Consider the following 16404-nt stretch of genomic DNA (forward strand, 5'->3'; position numbering starts at 1 on the left):
AACACCAGATGGCTTAACTCATATAAATGAGAGAAAATGACATTTTTCAGAAAAGAAAAAAAAACCCTCCAGTGTCACCGGTCAGCTTACGTCAGATGAGAATCACTTTCAAGAAGGCAGAAGCAGTATTTACTGTGTGAGCTTTCCTCAAAAGTAAATATCACAGGCAGATAAACATTGGCAGAGGCAGCTCGACTTATCACAAGTGGAATGTGTACATTTCCCCCTCTCCACCCCATTTTTGGGTACTGCAAATTGCATTTGTTCAGAAAGAAAAGTTACAAGTGCAGCAACTATCTCCAGGTAATGAATTTCCTTTATTGCTTTCAAATAAAATATACATCTACTGCAGAGCTTATATTAGATAGCTGGGAGCAAATCAAAAGTAGTAGTAGTAGTAGTAGTAGTAGTAGTAATAATAATAATAATAAAAAACCCATACCTCTGGCTGGGTTTCCCTAGGCAGTCTGGATAGCTTACAACATACATTAAAAATTGTTAAATTTTTTTGTCAGAAATCAGGCTTTGTTAATGTTAGACGCATGCTTAAAAAAAAAATCTAACTAAAGTTGCGGTATTTAATCAACCAATGGGCTGATATAAAAGTACAGCACTAACTGCAGTAACTCATTATAATAAATCTTAGCTGATAGTTTAAACAGATGGGAACAAAAATTATTCATCTTTATATAATAAAAGCACTATACTTTTTGAAATTACTGAGCAATGTTAATGACAACTTTTGATGCCCATTTGGTTAAACTCCTTCTGAGACCTTGGAAATGTGAGCTTTTGAGAAATCCCTCCTTATAGCACACTTTTAAAATGGACATTGAATATTTTATTGCATTTTTTTTTTAGGATGGCATGGATTTCACAAACATGTTCTTTCATTCTGTTAATTTCTTCAGTCTCTAGCAGTAAGTACCTCTAGATTGCTTTTTGTATGTGAATATTTGTAAAGATATACCTAAATGACATTATCGGACCAAGCTCAGAAAATAAAATATGGAACGGTAATAGTTTATCTAACAAATAATACTGGAGGAAATCCAAATACTCTGAATTATTAATTCTAGGGTAGCAAATTTCAAAATATTTTGCATCCTCCAATGCTTTTTTCCAGAGGAAGCTGGGGTTTCAGTGGTGACTAATGGTGCCTCTCTCACAATTTTGCTGGACAGTGTTAAATTTATACAGTGGTACCTTGGGTTAAGTACTTAATTCGTTCCGGAGGTCTGTTCTTAACCTGAAACTGTTCTTAACCTGAAGCACCACTTTAGCTAATAGGGCCTCCTGCTGCTGCCGCATCGCCTGAGCACAATTTCTGTTCTCATCCTGAAGCAAAGTCCTTAACCTGAGGTACTATTTCTGGGTTAGCGGAGTCTGTAATCTGAAGCGTATGTAACCCGAGTTACCACTGTACTGGAGAATTTAGGTTTGAGCAATTACAGTAGATTAAAACACTCAATTGCCCTCTACTTAAAAAAGAAAAAAAGAAACAGGCCATTTGTGATTAGGAAAGTTTCCAACAGTGACAGTGCTGGAGGGGAAAATGGGACATTCCAGGATCAAATCAGAAGCTGGAATGGTTTTGGCAATTCTGGGAATGCCCCAGGAAAGTCTGGACACTTGGAGGGTACGCACCAGTAAGTTAACTTGTCAACTTTGGGGGCAGATGCTGTTCTGTTGCCAGCATTGAAATAAAATTTAACTGCCAGTTCAGTAGGTCTTTGTGCATGAAATAGAGGAGGGTGCGATTTTTATAAAAACTCAGAAAGGAGCAACAGGAACTGTAGTTTTGTAGAGGTTAACAAATAGGGTTGTGTTAAAAATAGCACAGTGTGATGCATCCCATTGGTGCAAGGGTTTCTGTTTGCTCGGTGGGACTATGGTTTTTAACTTCCTGTGTTCTTCATAGGAACTCATGAACGTAAAGCTGGTTTATAAATGAAAAGGGTCAATGGGACGGAAAGAACTTGAAGTGCAGGGGTTGAAAGTGGCTGGGTGGCTGAAGTAGGGATGCTTGCGGATTTCATTTGTTCCACACTTTGATGCTGACAAAATCGGTTTGCATTCCCTGACCCACTGTACAGAAACGTAACAAAACAGTCCGCTGGATTTTGCCATTCTCCAAACCATGCAATTTGAAAATGAGCTCAGAAAATGCACAAAATGTGCAAAATACCCTCACTCGTTTTTAAAAAACACACACATAAAATGCAACCAGAAATAAGCAAAATATTGCAAAAAGGACTATGGCAAAAGCTTTTAATAGCAACTAGAAGCCTAACATCAGCCATCTTCTGCCTATCTACCCCTGCTTTGGAAAACAGCAACAACTATGTACCATGAACATACGCTAACATTTTGCATTTTTGTGCCTCAGAATGTGTGTCTGAAATCTACGAAAACACATATTTTCAAGGAGGAGATATCTCTAAGGTTTATGCTCCCAATGCAGACTACTGCCAAATGGTGTGCACGTATCACCCAAAGTGTCTATTATTTTCCTACTTTCCAGGAGACTGGGTGAAAGATATTGGAAGGTAACATTCACATTACATCTCTGATTTGTTTGTTTATTTGTTCATTCATTTAGTGGCATACATATACAAGTGACATTAACCTTTGTCTGCTTTTATAATTGCTCTTTCTCATTTGTATACATTATAAAATGAAATAATATACTCGAACAAGACAGGTACCTCCTATCCCAAGCTGGGTGTAATTGAATTTCAACGGCAGGGGACAGTTTTAGGAGGGGACGGTTGGTGGTTCATTTTGTTTGTTTTTACCCAGGGAGGGGGTTTCTTTTTTTCTTTCTGCATAGTTCAGAAATCCACACTATAAATAAATAGCTAGATAAAGGGGAAGAAAAATAAATGCACGCTATAAATGAAGGGGTCCTTTCCAATTCTTTGATTCTATGATTCTATAATCTGTTTCTCTTCTCCTTTCTTTAATGTCAGGTTTGCATGCTTCCTGAAAGAGACTGATACTCAAGCGTTGCCAAGGATACCCACCAAAGGGGTAATCTCTGGACATTCCCGGAAACAATGCCCTGGAGTCACTGGTAAGGTCTGCTGGTTCAGAGACCCTACAAAGTAGCCAAAGGGACATAGGAAGCAGCCTTATACCAAGTCAGACTATTGAGCCATCAAGCTCAGTGTTGTCTACATCAGTGGTGGGGAACCTCCAGCTTGAAGGCCCAATTCCCCCCTCCAGGCCTCCCCATCTGCCCTACACCTGGTACCCTATATCTGATGTCACACATGGGGCAGGTAGGGACATGGCTTGGCTGAAAGGGGGTTTTCAGGCAGTGGCAGTCAGCTAATCAGTGGTGCCTGCAAAGTCCTGTGCACTGGGGTCTGCAAGTGTCAACAATCATTTGATCCCTGGGCTTGCAAAGCACTATGCACTGGCCCATGCAAGAGCCAATGACCAGACGAATGGGCTTGCAAAGCACCGTGCCTTTGCTTTCATGGTATGATTTCAAACCATGCAAGCAAAATCTTGACATCAATGAGACATCAGGTGATTGACAAATAGCTAGGACCATCTACTTCTCAACTTTGGCCCCTGGTGGGGTGGGGGAAATAAGGATCTGCTCCTATGCATCTTTACTCAGAAGGAAATCCCACTGTGAAATACTACTACTACTGCTATACATGTGAATTGCTGCCCTGCCTGAGTAGGATCTGCTTCCCAGGCTGTCAAGTTCTGAGATCTAGGGGGAACAGGCTGTCAGCTCAGTGGAAGACCACGTAACTAAGAAGTTGGATCTGGGTCCTGGGCTTTATAAGGTGTGATGCATTGGGATTGGCCCTTGGGACTAGTACTGGCATCTAGGAGTTGCCCTTGAAGTCTGGACCTCTGCCTCTCAAGCTTACTGTTGAAACGGAGCAGTGTGGGTCTTGGGGTACGGCACTGATGCCTGGTTGCTGGGAGAGAGAGATGCCTCTAGATGCCTTGCTATTGGTGTTCATCTGCATTTGCAGATTGCTGTTGTCCTTCTGCCCCTCTCCAGCTTGCAGCAAGGAAGTCCATGAAGGGTTGGATATGCGAGGAGAAAACTACAATATAACCACTGAAGAAAGCTATGTCCACTGCCAAAAAAGATGCACCAATGAGAATCACTGTCATTTTTTCACATACACCACAGCTTCATTTCACGATGCACATTTCCGGTAAATAATGCCAATATGCTTTTTAATTGGACCCAATGGACTTCTCAGTACTATGGATCAGATAGTTCGTTTTTCTGTATATGGCAAGTGGACTACAATGACTCTGATGCCTTTGCCAGGCAGGAAAACAGGGACCACAGACTGTTTGCTCCAGGATCAATCATCTGCCCATAGAATTAAAGGTAACAAATTGTCGATTACCCACCCCTGGCATTTGGCCACCATGCAATGTGGCCTTTAGGCTGCATAAATTTTCCCACCCCACATAATGGCATCAAAGCCTTCTGCTATGCCAGCCCTTGGCCTGGATTCAGGTCCCTGTACTAGTGTGAGGGAATAAATACTGTTTCTTATGTTACTTCTGGGGTAATAAACGTGGTCATTAGGCTGTGATATTCATGCCCTCTGCCCCCATCTAGTTAAAGTTGGTTCTGAAACTGCTATGACTTGAATTAGTTCTCAGGTTCCAATGGAACCAGGGGTTGTGGGTTTGTTGCTCCTTAACAAGCTACAATCAATGGCCTACCTGTTGTTGGCTTGCCAACCATCACACCAGAGAATGGCATACTATTCAATCCAGATAAAACACAATGAACCAGGAAATTTCAATGAAAGGAAGTATTTAAAGACAATTCTCACATTTCTGCACTCTGAGTTTAGAGATCTGCTGAAAATTCCCCAAGCTCTCCTGTACAGATCATGTATTTTTGCCAGTTTTTATAAAATTGTGCTGGCCATGTTGAGATTATATAAATTAGTTATGGTCTCTGGCTCATGGTGTATAGACCCTAAGGCTGAAATCCTTTAACCGTATACCTGTGAGCAAGCCCCTTTGATCTCATTTGGACTTACTACTGGGTAGACATGCATAGGATTGCATTAGCAGTAGTTTTTGCTGCCTAAATCCATCCTTCTTGCAGTAGCTAACAGTACTTTCTGTTGTCATAAAATGGTATTAAATTGTCTGCAATAGCACAAGCTGAATTAATCTATTTCAGAACAGTCAGTTTCGGTATTCTCTACTGTGGATTTAAATGTGCTAATGACCCAGCACTTTGGGAGTCAAATACAGATTGTTTGCAGTGGAATTGCATTACTCGCTAATCTTAATGAAATGAAAAAATATCTTGCTCAAATCGGTTTGCAAGATGCCTTACAGAAAATGGCAAGTCCTTTTGCTTTTTCTCCTCCTTGTTCAAAACTTAACGATGAACCCCCATACATTTATTTTGTACATTTATTTATCTCTGTTTCTTTTATTTCCCTAAAAATGACAAGCAGTATGCTGGTATAATTTGATGCACATAGATCAACATTCTAGTGCAATCATTTTTCAAGCAGAATGCATATGAGTAGAGCATTATTAGTGACTTCACATGCTGAAATATTTTATAGCAGCATTGTTCTGATACCTATCTACCTTCAGAGCACTGTCAGTGTGATTAATTGGATGATGCTTGTGGATTGCTATTCTAATAACAATTAAAATCCAGAAGCACACAATCAAAATTAATACCTGCTTTGGTCTTTTTTTAAGTTGCCCTCTATTTTCCACACTTCATTAGATGGATCAGGTTCTAGATCATTTCCTTTAGTAAAGCATTTAACCAAACAAAACATACAACTATCTGGATTTTGCTTCTTTAATGCAGGCCTCTCTATCTGGCGCTCTCCTCAGGGCTTGCCCCTCTCACTTGACCATGCCCCTCCTGGCTTCATTCTACAGCTTCCTGGCCTGTTTTTTCCTGACTAGATTATATCCCTGAACTATGCCTTTGTTTGTCTGGATTGAGGACTGAGAGATGTGTCTGTGTCTCTCTGTGTAGAAATTTTTTTTGTTTGGTTGGAATGTAGCTGATTGTACAAAGGTAAGAGTCACATCAATTGCGTCAAATGCCTTTTTCTCTGGTCCCACCCACCATTGGCATGCAGACCCCTAAAGTTTGTTCTTGAGGGGACATGGCCCTCAGGCTGAAAAAGGGTCCCTATGCCTAACATAGAGGAAGGCAACAAATTTGGAAAACAACCAATCTGAGGCTAGATAATTATTTCCTTTCCTTTGACTGGGTTCCTATTTCATGCTAACAGTTTAAATCTCCTTTCTCATTCAGCAATAAATGCTACTTGAAGCATAGTGCCAAGGGAACACCAACCAGTATAAGGTATCTAAGAGGCGTTATGTCAGGATTCTCATTAAAGGCATGTCAAGGTGCCGATACAGGTAAATAAATATGTATATATTAAAAGAAAACAGTAGGGAGAGTATATTGTAGGGTGTTTTGATACAATGCCATAGGTGTAAATAAATATATATTCCATACAGCAGCCATTTTCAACCTGGTGACCTCTAGATGTTGCTAGGCTCAAGCTTTCATCAGCCTCAACCAACATGGCCAATGGTCATAGATGATGGGAGTTGTAGTCCAACAATATTGGGAGGGCACCAGTTTGAGCCCCAAATATTGCAGGGCTCTGACATGCACAAGATGATGACGTGGATGTGACTATGAAAAAGAATGGTTATAGTAAAGGTTATTATCCATTGTGCCAATAACATATTTGAGTTATAACATAGTCAAATCTTATCCTGTTTTGCTAATTTATTCTCACAACAATCTTGTGAAGTAGTTATGCTAAGAGATAATGACTTGCACAAGCCATTGAATGAGCTTTGTTGCTGAGTTGAGAATATGGATTCAGGGAATGAAGGGTCAAACAGTGTCACAATACACAAATTCTGGAGAATTTGACTCCATAACTCTCAGACCAAAGTGATATTATATGTGTGTGTATTTCTTGATTTCATGGATGTGTTTGATTATACACATTCATTTTCTGTGCAGAGTGTCGGATGGACATTTTTCAGGAGGAATTTTCTGGTGTTACGGTTGCAAGAGTTCTGACACCTGATGCCTTTGTATGCAGAACAATTTGCACTTACAACCCAGTCTGCTTATTCTTTACCTTTTATGATAGTGACGGAGATGTAAAACACCCAAAGTGAGTATTACTATCAAGTAGTCTGAAGACATCATGCTTCCTAATAACATGTTTAAAATTGTAACAATCTCTTTGAAATATTTATCCTTAGCCCTTGTGGATGAGTCAATGAATATCTGGGGTGTGTGCATGTGGCAGCCTGCCTCCTGTTTCTCCACTGACCTGATTGTTGAGCACTACAATTCCCATCATTCCTGACCTCTGACTGTGTTAGCTGGGGATGATGGGAATTGTAGTACAAAAACAGCTGGAAACCCATGTTTGGGAAACCCTGGTTTACAGAATCAGAGGATATGATGTATTCAGAATGCAGCTGAAGAGGCCTAGAAGCACTTTCAGTATGCAATCAATACTATCACTGATGAGTTTGTGTTTGTGTTTTGGCTTTAGATTTACTTGCCAAATGATGAAATCAATAAATGGCACACCGGAGAGTTTTGTAGAAAGACGAGTTAAGTCAGGTTTCAGTCTCCTAAGCTGCCGGACAGCTACACCAGGTAATGTATAAGTTATGCTGTCCACAAAACAATTTCATGATTGATGAATTCCTTGCCCTTTTCATGATAATGCACTGTTTTTATTTTATTTTGTTTGCAATGGTTACAAACAAAATGGCAGCCTGTCATGTTATGGCTCACAACAATTTAAACTTTCTGGGGGAGCAAGTGAAGGCAGACTATGTCAAAGGAAGCAAGGAATGCCAACAACTTTGCACAGACACGGTCCGCTGCCAGTTTTTTACATACGATTCAGACCCAACATTGTGCAACCGAGAAGGGTAAGTTTCTGAAATAAATCAACAAACGAACATCCCACAATATTAAGATTTACCCATAAACTTTTCCTTGGTGAGCAATATTCGAAAATTGAATCCGCCTTCCTTTCTTTTCTTGATAGCAAATGTAAATGCTACCTAAGAATGACTGCCAATGGGGCACCGAATAAAATTGTGACTGAGACGGGAAAGGTTTCTGGCTATTCTTTAAGATTGTGTCAGGTTAAAGACAGACTTGGTGAGTCAAAGTTGGAAGTATGTGGTTAACGTTTCTGTATGTGGGCTTCTTAAAGCATCTGGCTGGCTGGCTGTGGAAGCTAGACGGGTGTCTAGATGCTAGACGGGTTAGCAGGGGCAGGTGGCCTGGTGGCAAAGTGTTGCAGTGGCATGGCTGCTGCTTACCAGAATGGTGCTGAGGGTCGTGCTGAGGCAGACCTGTGTGGGTGCTCTGGTGGAACCAATCAAGCACATCTGCCAGTGTGCCCATGCACACCCAGCCTTGCTGCCACCCTGCCCTACCCCCACACCATCCAGCTAAATTTTGGCAGCACTGCTGTTGGGATGATAGCAGCGCAGCACTATTCCACCCTGCCAGCCACTTCTCTTGGGATATCTTTGGTATGTTCCATCGGGCCTCTTATGTGCTTCGTTGAAGGTTTTGTCCTATATAAGAGCCATTAAAGTTCCCAGTTAATTAATTAAATTTTAGTCTAGGCACATTGCATAGTTATTGGGTGCTCACCAGAGGCAAAACGGATTTGCTTTCAAAATGCCGCCTTAAAATTATCTTCTCCGTTATTGTATATTCGCTATTCCCCGTATATTGTTTTAATGATTGCTGAATATTTATTGAAATTTGCTATACCTTCTTGGCCTCCTATTATGTTTGAAATATCAGTAATTAATGGTATTTGCAAGCTGACACGCAATAGTATTTGACAAAGGCTTTCATGCGGTAGTGCTTAGTATTTCATTATAACAGATGGCTGACACACAATGGTTTATCATATGAGCAAATTTGACAGGTAAGCATAACATAATAATTCCTATTTGGTGCCAACTGAAGTAACCAGTGAGACAACCAAGTCTATAACAGTACAAATTTTTGTTCATCTGCCCAATATTGTCTCCTCTGAGGTCTCTAATCCGCAAGGCTCTGCTGTAAGTTTATATATAGTGATATAGAATAACCTAAGGCTATATAAACAGACTGTATGGCCCAGTTCAGGAACAAAAGCTGCCTATAATCCAGAATTAACAACTTTTGATAGATACCCTGATATCCCTTCTAACTTTGTAAAGCATACTTCCTCTGTTTAATGTACCAGAGTCTGTCTGTTCAAAATGCTGCTCATGTCCCTGAACCTTCTGTGGTCATTCTGCACAAACATTTCTGTACAAACATTTCTGGGGTAGTTCTGTCTAGCTATCAAGTGCCCATCAGCTTCTGTTTGCTGGTTTGTGTTTACTCTTCTTCTTAAAAGGGATTGCATAGCAAAGGACTCTTAGAGCTTAATTTGTGCTTGGACAAATCTTTCAATTTCCATTTCTCTTAGTTTCTTATTTTCCCATTTTGAAATTTAGTTCTTCACATTTCCAAAGCAGTTTTGCCACTTATTTATTTATAACCCCTCATAGAAATTCATCAATATTTAGGTGACATTTCTCCTAATATATGAATTTTGCATTTAGTTTTGATTCAAATGCACATTTTTTTGCAAGCAGTTTTCCTAAAACGATGCACACTCATAACTTATTTTCACTAATATATGTGAACTTGATTGAGAATACCTGCACTGGAGTAGAAATTTCACCCTTTCCAGTTTCTTCATTTAACTCTTAGCTCTGATAGGGAAGCTTACTGTTTGGTGAGGGAGACTGAGAATGGTTAGATATCATGAGTTCCATGCCACCTTCGAAAACGTATCACTTTCCTTATTGGAGTTGACAGCAGCTTTGTTTAAGTTTGGATTGGGGAAAAACAAAACAGGGAAAGAACTAAACACTCCTCTGCTTTTGCACTACTGCTCCAATCCTTGTGGGAAGGGACAGTCCCACACCTGCTGCTTGGTTAAAATGAAAGCATCAGGATGTCAGTGACCGGCTGTCCCAAGTCATGTCTGGTTAGCATTTGATTTCCTAAATTCACATCCAGTTTGACTTTGAAAACAAGGGAAAGGACTCCATGGGGGATTGAATTGGTCTTCTGCCTGTAAGTTACAGGCCACACAGTCCTTTTGTCTTAATAAAATGTATCCCACAAAGGCCTGAGAAATACACAAGATTGCACCTAGTGGATACAAGGAGAACTAGAATCGTTAGGAGTTTGGATAATCTTAATTCAGAGTATCAGTGATGAAATATAGAGTGGTGACAAAATTCTAGAAGACCATTGGGAGGTTTGGGTCAATTCATTTGCCTCAGTGTAACTGAACTTGCATGCCTGTTGCGGTAAAAGCCCACATATAGTCCTTGAGAGAGGGCATAAAAGAAAGTTTTTATTTTTTTAAAAAAATCATTAAATTTATTTTTAAAAACTTCAAAGTTTTATCATTTTAATCAACCTATGTGATCTGTTGCAATAAACAAAAACTATGAGGTAAAAACTATTTGTGCTAGAAAAACATTGTTGAGATTTAAGTATTTTCTTAGAATGTGTGAAGCAATCTGTGACAATGGGACGGATTGTTGGAGGAACAAATTCATCTTCTGGAGAATGGCCCTGGCAAGTCAGTTTGCACGCAAAGTTATCTCTTCAGAGTCATCTATGTGGTGGTGCAATCATCAGTGACCAATGGATAGTGACTGCAGCCCATTGTACAGAAGAGTGAGTAAAACCTCTGTGAAGTAAGCAAAACTGAATTGTTTAAATGTTTCTAAGTTGCAAGGGATGAGTCTTGAAAACAGTGGGTGAGATCCAGTTATGTCCAATGCAAGAAGAACTCCTCTAGTCCAATGGGACTTCTGGTTTCTCCCTTCCACCCCTCCATCTGTTCCGGAAGGTTCCCCAACCTCCTGGAGTAGGTTTGCTACATGCATGTTTGTGAGGGGAGGATAGAGAAGTCCCATTATGCTAATGGATGCCCCCTCATGCTATGTTTGATGTTTCTCAGTCGTACCAGTGGCCTAGCAACAAGGCACATTTCCCACAAATAGCGGCTCTGTGCTGAATTCTGCAGGCATCTGATGCCTGGAAAAAACCATGTGAAGAGACCCAGGAATGGGTGGCAGCAGCAGCAGCAGGAGCAAGTCTAGAAACAGCTGAGGCCATAGAGTGTCCATGCAGTGGCTGGCCATTGTGCACCCCTTGCAACGCCTCACAAACCCCTAGCGATGCTGCCTGCCCTCCTTCCCTGCCCCACCCCCACTGGGCTTCCTCCAAGCCAGCTGAGGTGGCACTTTTGTCTGAGCCTCTACCTTTGCCTCAAGCCTCCTTCTTCCTCCTTTCTTGCCCGCTGAATGGCATGGAGTCGCTGCCCTGCACTCCCACTGTTCTCTGGCTGCTTGTTCCAGAAAAAGTGGGAATGAGTGGCTTTCCCCACTTTCTGTTGTTAGTCCTGCTCTCATGTAGTTTGAGTGAGTGCCTCCCCATTAATCCAGGATGCAAGGAGTGAGGTGAACTGCTTCCCTTTGTGTGTGTTAGCCTTGCTCTTGTGCTTGTTTGCTCTCCCTCTCTCACCATTGTGTTGGGTGTTGCGCTTAGGTTAGTAAACTGTGAGGGCATTTTTGGCTATGGATGTGTGGAGCTGGTGGCACCTTCTCCTAAACTGCAAATGAACAAGCCAAGTAAGTGCATGTACAGTAGGCCTGGCTTTTCTTCCCATGAGCTTGAATGCATGTGAGATAAAACCCTCTTTTTATAGGAGTAAAACATGACAGTGGAGCATCATTCTATAGTTTGCCTCAGGTGGCAAAATATCTTGGACCATCCCTGCCCTGCAGTATTGGTGAAAACTGTCCCTCTCACTAGAGAGATGACTACATGAAATTACTGGACTGCTAGTGGGAAAACTTAATAGTAGGGTAGGAGGGCTGGGGAAAACACACACACCTGGCAACCAATGCACCCCTTTGTTTTCAGATAGTACATGGGTAGACAAGTCTAAAAAGCCTGAGACACAAGTTTTCATGGTCCTCTAGCAGCTATGGTGTCTCATTTACCAGAAGTAATCTAATTAGCATGGGTAGGCAAACTAAGGCCCAGGGACTGGATCTGGCCCATTGCCTTCTAAATCTGGCCTGCGGATGGTCCGGGAGTCAGCGTGTTTTTACGTGAGTAGAATGTGTTCTTTTATTTAAAATGCATCTCTGGGTTATTTGTGGGGCATAGGAATTTGTCCCCCCCCCAAAAAAAAAAAAAATAGTCCAGCCACCCACAAGGTCTGAGGGACAGTGGACCAGCCCCCTGCTGAAAAAGTTTGCTGACCCCTGGTATTTAGTGTTAACTCTGGAAGTGTATACTTAATTCTGACCAAACTAACCTACCTGGTGTATATTGTGCTCTAGGAGGCTTAGTTTGGTCAGAATTGAGTATGCACTTCCATAGGTGCATTGGTTGCCAGATGTGAAATATATAGGGCTGATCCAGCAGAGCTATGTGCTGCCATGCTCTTATGTGTTATGAGAAGAAGGGAAAGACTACTGAGGCTTCAAGAAAGGCATGGACATGTTATAAATGGCTTCCAGATGTTATGAGGCACAAAAAAAGCACAAAGAGTATTGGGGAGAATTAGCTGCTACAAGAATAGAAATGAAAAGAATGCAATACAATACAGTGCTTTAAAGCACAAAGAAATAGCTGGATTTCTGTGTGGCATGGATCTTAGGCTAGCCTTTCTAAATCAATGGAAAACAGCCTCATATTCAAAGCTTTAAATAAGCCTGATCTTTTAAAATTGTTTCTCTGCTTAGCCTTCTGGTAACAGATGTTTGGCGTGTTTATGCTGGCATTTTGAAGCAGTCAGAAATAAATGAAGATACCCCCTTCTTCAGAGTTCAAGAGATTATTGCCCACCCTAAGTATGAGTATTCAGAGACAGGATATGACATCGCTTTAATGAAACTGGACAGGCCGATGAACTTCAGTGGTACGTGAAACTTTTAAGTTTACTGCAAAATCCTAAATGTTATCTTAAGGAACTCAGCATTGCTACCACTAAAGCTAAAGTAACTTGACTGCAGTAGCTTTTAACCAGCTATTGTTCCAACCAAGTAAAAATTACGATTGCCATTCTTACAGGAATGCGATGTAGTTTTAAGTGAATTCTCTTTCCTCCACATTTAACTATTTACTTTTCCTTTAAATGGAAATTCAGCTTTACAGCAACCTATATGCTTACCATCTGAAGACAGAATGAATACAGAATTCACCAACTGCTGGGTGACTGGATGGGGTTACACAAAAGAGAGAGGTATTGAAAAAATAAAACTAAGAAATGTGAAATACTTATCTTTGGAAATGATCATGCTGAATCCATAAAAGATGAAGTCATGCCAGGGAAAAACTCACATGCTCTGGAGGGGATGGTTTCCTGTGACCAATAGGGTAGCAATTGCACTGATACACAATCTAGAAGCTTTCAATTTTGCACTGCCTACAAATATATAAATCTTTTAAATGTGTAATATACGTGGGGCCTTAATTTGATATTAGAAATGATGCACTTAGTGTTTTCAAATTGATTTCCCCAAAGGAGTCACACCAGTGATGTGTAGGCTGAGCAGTTCTGTAACCAGTGGAAGTTGCATGCGAGAGATGTGCATAGAATCATAGATATGGAAGGGACCTCAAAGGTCATCTAAGGCAAACATCTGCCAATGCAGCATGCTTGATCTACGGTCATTCTCTGCATGTGTACAGATAAAGCAGACAACCTACATAGTGGGTGGGTGGATATTTCAGGCTCCTGGGAGCTTCTAGTTTCTTGTGACAATTTAGTGAGTCCCGACACACAGTCTGGAAATTACTGAGCTAGGAGGAATTGGCAACATTGTTGACATCTCTCTCCCCTTCCTGCTTTGTGTCCTTTTTCCATCATTTGTAACACTGTAGGTGAGATACAAGATACCCTGCAAAAAGTCCGCATCCCCCTAATATCCAATTTAGAATGCCAGTCACGCTACCAAGAACACAGGATAACTGACAAGATGATGTGTGCTGGCTACAGAGAAGGTGGCAGGGACGCTTGTAAGGTAACAGCCTCCTTTGTGTTACCTAGGATTTACGTAATTTACAAATGTTGACCAGTTTAATTGCCAAAGTATCCTGGGAATTGTAGTTTGGTGAATGAAGGTGATGAGAATCCTGCTAGAAATCCCTTGCTGTTTCTCCTACTACAGCTCCCAGCATGGTGTAGTGCTTAAGAGCGGTGGAATCGTAATCTGGTGAACCAGGTTCGATTCCCTGCTCCTCAACACACACAGCTGCTGGGTGACCTTGGGCTAGTCACACTTCTCTGAAGTCTCTCAGCCCCACTCACCTCACAGAGTGTTTGTTGTGGGGGAGGAAGGGAAAGGAGATTGTTAGCTTCTTTGAGACTCCTTCGGGTAGTGATAAAGTGGGATATCAAATCCAAACTCTTCTCTTCTTCTTCTCTTCTTCTCCTCCCATGGTTCCCTGGGAATAGTTAAAGAAATAAGCATGTGCCAGTCTGCACCATCTATTCTCTCTCCATTTACTTTTCAAGCTAACTTATGACTTGAGAAATCTAATCTTTAACATCTGCTTTGGCTTGTAGCAGTGTAAGTGGAACTGGCCATTTCTGTCCCAGTTTTCAGGAAACCAGTGTAACTATTAAATATGGTGGGTCCTGATTTATATTGTTCTCTGTAGATGAGCCGGGACAAAAGGCTCCATTACACATATGGTGCAGTGAGCAGACTTGCTGGCACTGACTAAAGGGTTAAAGTAAAATCATTCCATGTACCTTTGCCTGGCAAGAAGGTCATTTTCATTTCCTTTGAAAAATGAAAGGTAGCATCAAACAATGAACATGTGAAGAAATGACATGGGTTTGGGTGCTTAGTTAATGCCAATTCTGCAGACCACACATAAATTAACTCTTATTTACCCTTGGTTTGAATTGCAAAAATATTAAAGTTTATTGGATTGAAATCAGCACATGTAATGCATTTGAGATTTACCACCATTTTACATTTAAACAGATTACGAACAGATTATTTTTGAGTTCTGGTGACGTTACTCTAATGAGTATGTTTCTGCCCCTGCTGTGGTTTGTTTATACTCAGGAAAAGAGCTGCTATTGCAGTTGTTAATTTGGATGTCCCATTCAAGACCAGGACTTTCACATGGCCAAAATACTGACAATATGTGTGTTTCTTTTCTCTCTCTCTCTCTAGGGAGATTCAGGTGGTCCTCTCTCATGTGAACATCAGGGAAGCTGGTATTTGGTTGGTGTTACCAGCTGGGGTGAGGGATGCGCTCGTCCAGGTCACCCGGGAGTTTACACTAATGTAATTGAGTTTGTAGACTGGATTCATGAAAAAGCCTTGTAAAAAAAAATGTCCAGTGACCTAAACGTATGGAAGACGACAGAAGATGATGTCAGACAAGCAGCTCTAGAATTCTCTGAGAAATCTCTGAGAGGTTCTGTGAACTTGTGGTTTTTGAAAAGGCTAGTTAGCAGGGTTGAAACAAAGACTGAACTCATTTGACCTGTTGCATGCAATAAAAATAATAACCCCCAAAGTGGCAAATGCCTTTCACCCTGGTGATCATATTGGAACTGACCGATGCGTATTCAAATTACAAAGGGGAATGAATGTACTTGAGCCAATCACTGCTTGACAAATGTAGTGTGGTGTGGTGTAGTGCTTAAGAGCGGTAGACTCGTAATCTGGGGAACCGGGTTCGCATCTCCGCTCCTCCACATGCAGCTGCTGGGTGACCTTGGGCCAGTCACACTTCTTTGAAGTCTCTCAGCCCCACTCACCTCACAGAGTGTTTGTTGTGGGAGAGGAAGGGAAAGGAGAATGTTAGCTGCTTTGAGACTCCTGAAGGGGAGTGAAAGGCGGGATATCAAATCCAAACTCCTCCTCTTCCTCCTCCTCCTCCTCCTCCTCCTCCTCCTCCTCCTCCTCCTCCTCCTCTTCTGGGACATATCCTACGTGGATATTGTCCACACCTAAGCATTTCAGTGAGTTTTTTCAAGCATAACACTACAAAGTAGAGTATGATTTCAGCCATAAATGCAATATTTAAGACTCATGGATTTCACCATGATGCTGATGTTGACTGCTCTGTTGGATCTATATCACCGCCTCATTGCTCCTGGGTGGCTTGCAACAAAATCCTAAACACACAATATAGGGTAAGAATCAAATCAGTGACAAAATACAGAAAAGAAAAGTTCTTACATTGAGGCAGCATAAAACAACCTACAGCCTGGATTTAAGGCACAATTTTAAAAGCCTGGTTGA

At 41.2% G+C, this 16404-nt stretch overlaps 1 protein-coding gene across 1 annotated transcript; it reads left to right on the top strand.

Moving 5' to 3' along the window:
- The first annotated feature begins 234 nt into the window (after positions 1-234).
- KLKB1 (kallikrein B1) lies at positions 235-15673 on the top strand. Its single transcript, XM_082238242.1, has 15 exons — positions 235-303; positions 862-920; positions 2390-2549; positions 2973-3076; positions 4031-4190; positions 6302-6411; positions 7034-7190; positions 7581-7687; positions 7809-7968; positions 8088-8203; positions 10618-10792; positions 12877-13052; positions 13281-13376; positions 14018-14157; positions 15325-15673. The coding sequence occupies exons 2-15, from the start codon at positions 863-865 to the stop codon at positions 15478-15480; spliced, it is 1875 nt and encodes a 624-aa protein (XP_082094368.1). The 5' UTR covers positions 235-303; position 862; the 3' UTR covers positions 15481-15673.
- The last annotated feature ends 731 nt before the right edge of the window (positions 15674-16404 follow it).

Source organism: Podarcis vaucheri (assembly GCF_965113315.1).
Source record: "Podarcis vaucheri genome assembly, chromosome: 9".
Lineage (NCBI taxonomy): Eukaryota > Metazoa > Chordata > Lepidosauria > Squamata > Lacertidae > Podarcis > Podarcis vaucheri.

Coding starts and splice junctions, on each gene's coding strand:
- KLKB1 (XM_082238242.1), top strand. CDS start 863: ATGGCATGGATTTCACAAACATGTTCTTTCATTCTGTTAATTTCTTCA. Junction 4,191..6,301: donor TTTCACGATGCACATTTCCG/GTAAATAATGCC, acceptor TTTCTCATTCAG/CAATAAATGCTACTTGAAGC. Junction 13,053..13,280: donor CAGGCCGATGAACTTCAGTG/GTACGTGAAACT, acceptor ATGGAAATTCAG/CTTTACAGCAACCTATATGC.